General features: G+C 34.4%; 1 protein-coding gene and 1 pseudogene across 1 annotated transcript; both read left to right on the forward strand.

Annotated features, from left to right (window-relative positions):
- Positions 1-458: 458 nt before the first annotated feature.
- LOC106303659 (defensin-like protein 206) lies at positions 459-4,498 on the forward strand. The gene is made up of 3 exons (XM_013739959.1): positions 459-564; positions 647-849; positions 4,331-4,498. The coding sequence occupies exons 1-2, from the start codon at positions 498-500 to the stop codon at positions 811-813; spliced, it is 234 nt and encodes a 77-aa protein (XP_013595413.1). The 5' UTR covers positions 459-497; the 3' UTR covers positions 814-849; positions 4,331-4,498.
- LOC106303668 lies at positions 3,899-4,498 on the forward strand (annotated as a pseudogene).
- Positions 4,499-5,041: the final 543 nt, after the last annotated feature.

The raw sequence follows: 5,041 nt of genomic DNA on the forward strand, positions 1-5,041 counted from the left end.
GGGTTTAGGGTTTAGGATTTAGGGTTTAGATTTTAGAATTTAGGGTTTAGGGTTTAGTGTTTTGCATTTAGACTTTAGGGTTTAGATTTTAGGATTTAGGGTTTATTGTGTAGGGTTTGGGTTTTAGGGTTTAAGATTTAAGGTTTAGATTTTAGGATTGAGGTTTATAGTTTAGTGTTTTGGATTTAGGGTCTATGGTTTTATAGTTTAGGTTTTTAGAATTTTGCAGATAGCGCTAAATAATGTCGGTGTTGTTTTTTTTCCAGATATTTAATTTTTTATTTTTATTGTCTTTTTAAGCTATTTCACATGGCATTTTGGTTGGTTATGAAGAGTGTGGTGAATTTAACCATTCACCGTAGAGGTGAACCTAAGTATCGTTCGTAGATGCTCAAAAGTACCAGCATAGTGTTGCCATGATTGGTGCAATGTCTTATAAGCCTTTATTTATTAGAAAACGCCAAGTTTAAAAAAAAAGCGAGGCAAAACCGAAAGAAATGGCAAAGAACATCAACTCAGTCAGCATCACCGTTCTCTTGTTCGTCCTCTTGGTGGCTTCCACCGGTAATTTTAAGAAATAAATTCTCTATCGTATTTTGTTGTTGTATTTTAGTTTTCTTACGCTGATGAATATGTCAACATGCAGAAATCCTCAAGAGCGAGGCTCAAACATTTTGCTTCGAGGGCGGACCGGTGCCATTCCTAGGTACAAATGCGGATTGCTTTAACTGTTGCAAAACCAAACACGGGAGTCCTCCTGTCGTTAGTGGCGTTGTTGAGGGAAGTGAGAAACACTGTCATTGCTATTGTTGATCCTTGAAATAACCTCATGCAATCACCATGTGTAACATTTGTTTTCAGTCAGTGACATGTCTGTTTATGCTCAAGCTTCTTTTGCTTCCCAATAAAACATTAAGGGCAAAACTTATAATTGCTTTGCCCCAAGTTTACGCCTATGTTGTGTGTACTTTTGTTTCATTATGAATACAAAAAGTTGTTTTGTGTTTGTGTTCCTCGTTTAAGTTCCCCATACACTCAGTCTTTTTGTCGCTAAAAAGTATCTATAAATATTGAAGTTGTATAAACTCGTTTGTGTCTTGACATGTTCACTAGCTAGAAAAATAAAATTTGCTATATATAATACCAAAATCGGTTTTCATCCTCAAAAAGAGTTCTATAGTGAACACATATACTACCTCCGTTTCAATATAGATGATGTTTTAGAAGGTTAGTTTTGTTTCAATATACATGAAGTTTTGAGATTTTAAGAAAGTTTTGAGATTTTAAGTTTAACTTTAACTTTATTGGAAACTGTTCAACCAATTACATTTTACAGTCTTTTTTGTAATTGGTTAACTGATTTTAAAATTATCTCTTTAAAATATTTTTCTAGGAAAATGTGATTTTCTTAATCTTTGTGTACTATTAGAAAACATCAAGTATTATGAAACGGAGGGAGTATAATTATATATTCAAAATGCTAAGAATATGTGTATTTTTACTGAATAAGGCAGTAGATGGAATGATACAGTTTGGAAAAATAATTTTATGTTTTTCTAGATAGACAGTGTAACATTCATTATATAATTTAGTTCTTGGGGAAAATTCAAAATCTACCATGTAAGAACTAAAAAAAGTGTTTCTTCTTTACAAAATTTGATACTACCAAATGATCGATTAATAAATTAGTAAATGCTAAAACACAAATTCTAGAATTAGGTCAATCAAAAAAATTAATACGAGTAGAAAACAACATTAATTGCTTCTTAAGATAAAATGAGAATAACCACGTGTTTGTGGTCCAGTGGTTAAACTCAACCTGGGAAGTCATGGGTTCGAGTGCCGCTGGGAAGTGATTATCTTGAGGGACCTTCGGGCCCAATATGGAGAAGCCTGCTAACGTGTGGCCACTGGTGGGATTTACATGGGGTGATCACCAGCCTTCCTGGATGCCTCGGCGGGCTCTCCGGCTAAGCTCCGGTGGACGGTCATTGGCGCTAGTCGGATCCTCTCGAGGCTCCGGATACCAGGATCATCAAAAAAAAAAGAAAAAAAAGATAAAATGAGAATAATTTAGTGCATATTCTCCATTATTTTAGAGCTAAACCTCAAATATACCATTTTAATAAACAAAAAGAATAATTTTTATATCAAATTTTCTGAGAGGGTTCAAAACGAAACTCTAAATCTCAAATTTTAACATTTTTTAATTGAATATACTAAATCTGATGGAGCGGTGTCACTAGAAATAAGTATCAGAACCGACACAAGCGTGGTCGAGTGGTACGGCGGGCTCGGCAAGATACTAAGAACACCGGGCTAATTTCCATTACGCACAACCGGGTCTATCTGGCGCCGGTGGACAGACGACCAAAAAATTAGTCGGTTTGATTTCAGCCCGGAAAACCTCGGTTATCAAAAACAATATATATAAATACTAGAACCTAATGATAAAAAGAGATATATAGGTGACATATTTTCTATATATTCCTAGAAAAACATTGAATTTTAACCATCTAATATATCAAACCTGTATATATGCTTTTAAAAATCATATGCAAATCCAAAACATAGCATAAGTTGCAAAATTATATGAAACTATAGATTTTTCAATAAAACTCGTCAAACTGAGCCATATAAGTAGAAATAAACATTAGAGGCTATTACTGATAAAAAGAAAGTCGCCAAACCCTTCCATCTCTATCTAGGCTCTCTCTCTCTCTCTCTCTCTCTCTCTCTCTCTCTCTTCAAATCGTCATTTGCCTCTCTACTGCCGTTGCGTGAGTCGATGGTGGAGAAGGCTTCTCCTTTTTTAATTCTTTGTTCTTTTTGCTAGAGCTTCACTAGTTTTGTCTTGTTTGATTAGTTATGTTTCAGAGGCCCAATTTTGTTTTTTAGTGGTTTGGAAGAATCAAAGCCATAAGACATAGTAGCTGTCGATCCTGGTTAAGTCAGATCTCCTATCTCGTTGCTTTTCTGGCTAATATTCAGTTTCGGGACGTCAGAGGAGATGGGACACCATCAGATTTAGAGTTTTAGGTGGAAGAGGGCTAGTTCTGGCATCTAGCTCAAATGTGTCGGTGATTTTGCCATGTAACTTATTTGGTTGGTCTCCCGACATCTTATGGGGTAGCTGCTGAAGTGGTGTAGCTTGTCTGGGATGCTGGGCTTAACCACCTTTGTAGGCGGTGTGGGGGGGGGCCTTTTGGTCGAGGCGGTTGGTGGTTAGAAGACAACTTCTCTTTATGTGTAGATCTAGGGTTTCTTTTCAATTGGTTTCTTCCAGTTTTTACTAGATTGATTCTGGTTTTTCCCTCGAATTTTATTTTGTAAACCCAAGAAATTAACTGGTTTAAAGGGGATAACTACTATATTAACAGAAAATCTGAAAGTCAATCCAAAGATATTAAGCTCATGTAACAGATGAAAAAAATAATTAAAGTAATGCATATAAAATGAAGATACTCAAAAGTACCAACATAGTGTTGCCATGATTGGTGCAATGTCTTATAAGCCTTAATTTTATTAATGAATAACGAAGCCAAATTTTTTTCATTACCTGATTAAAAAATCAGAAAGATTCTTGCTGAGTCTAACGATGACAAAAACAATATCACTTTTAATAATTATTTAGCTAAACTAAAGAAACAATGAACATATACAATGAGTATATATACACTACAAAGACTCCGACGACCTTCCTTTTGAATGTTTATTTTAAAACGGAGGCATCATTAAAAATAGATAGACTTGGAAGATAATATGTAATGGAAAATCCGGCAATGAACAATTGTGGCGACACTATGAACTTGGGCACTCCAGAAAGAAACGAGGACTGATTATACAATGATGACAAAGTTTCAGAATATTGCCTACAAATAGATAATAACACTTACGATATGTCTCACCAACGATAAGTTTATTGACAAGAAAAAGAAAACACCAAGTTTAAGAAAAAGCAAGGCAAAACCGAAAGAAATGGCAAAGAACATCAACTCAGTCAGCATCACCGTTCTCTTGTTCGTCCTCTAGGTGGCTTCCACCGGTAATTTTAAGAAAAAAATTCTCTATCGTATTTTGTAGTTGTATTATAGTTTTCTGACGCTGATGAATATGTCAACATGCAGAAATCCTCAAGAGCGAGGCTCAAACATTTTGCTTCGAGTGCGGACCGGTGCCGTTTCTAGGTACAAATGCTGATGGCTTTAACTGTTGCAAAAGCAAATACGGGAGTCCTCCTGTCGTTAGTGGCGTTGTTGAGGGAAGTGAGAAACACTGTCATTGCTATTGTTGATCCTTGAAATAACCTCATGCAGTCACCATGTGCAACATTTGTTTTCAGTCCGTGACATGTCTGTTTGTTTATGCTGAAACTTCTTTTGCTTCCCAATAAAACATCAAGGGCAAAACTTATCACTGCTTTGCCCCAAGTTTATGCCTATGTTGTGTATACTTTTGTTTCATTATGAATACAAAAAGTTGTTTTGTGTTTGTGTCACTCGTTTCAGTTCCCCATACACTCAAATAAAACGTATCTATAAATATTGAACTGGTCTTGTTGTATAAACTTGTTTGTGACTTGACATGTTCACTAGCTAGAAAAATAAAATTTACTATATATAATACCAAAAATCTGTTTTCATCCTCAAAAAAGAGTACAATAGTGAACAGAAAGAGAATTATATATTCAAAAATGCTAAGAATATGTGGATTTTTATTGAATAAGGCAGTAGATTGAATGATACAGTTAGGAAAAATAATTTCATGTTTTTCAAGATAGAAAGTGTAACATTCATAATATAATTTAGTTCATGGGGAACATTCGCAATCTACCATATAAGAACTAAAAAAAGTGTTTCTTCTTTACAAAATTCGATGATCGATTAATAAATTAGTAAATGCTAAATTTGTTTTCTAGAATTTGGTCAATCAAAAAAGTAATACGAGTAAAAATCAATATTAATTGCTTCTTAAAATAAAATGAGAATAATTTAGTGCATGTTCTCCATTATTTTAGAGATAAACCTAAAATATACCATTT

Source organism: Brassica oleracea, chromosome C1 (assembly GCF_000695525.1).
Source record: "Brassica oleracea var. oleracea cultivar TO1000 chromosome C1, BOL, whole genome shotgun sequence".
NCBI classification, from domain to species: Eukaryota; Viridiplantae; Streptophyta; class Magnoliopsida; order Brassicales; family Brassicaceae; genus Brassica; species Brassica oleracea.

What these genes read in the sequence shown, in the direction of transcription:
- LOC106303659 (XM_013739959.1), top strand. Translation starts at nt 498, where the DNA reads ATGGCAAAGAACATCAACTCAGTCAGCATCACCGTTCTCTTGTTCGTC. An exon ending in CCTCTTGGTGGCTTCCACCG is followed by an intron (nt 565 to 646) that starts GTAATTTTAAGA and finishes GTCAACATGCAG; the next exon opens with AAATCCTCAAGAGCGAGGCT.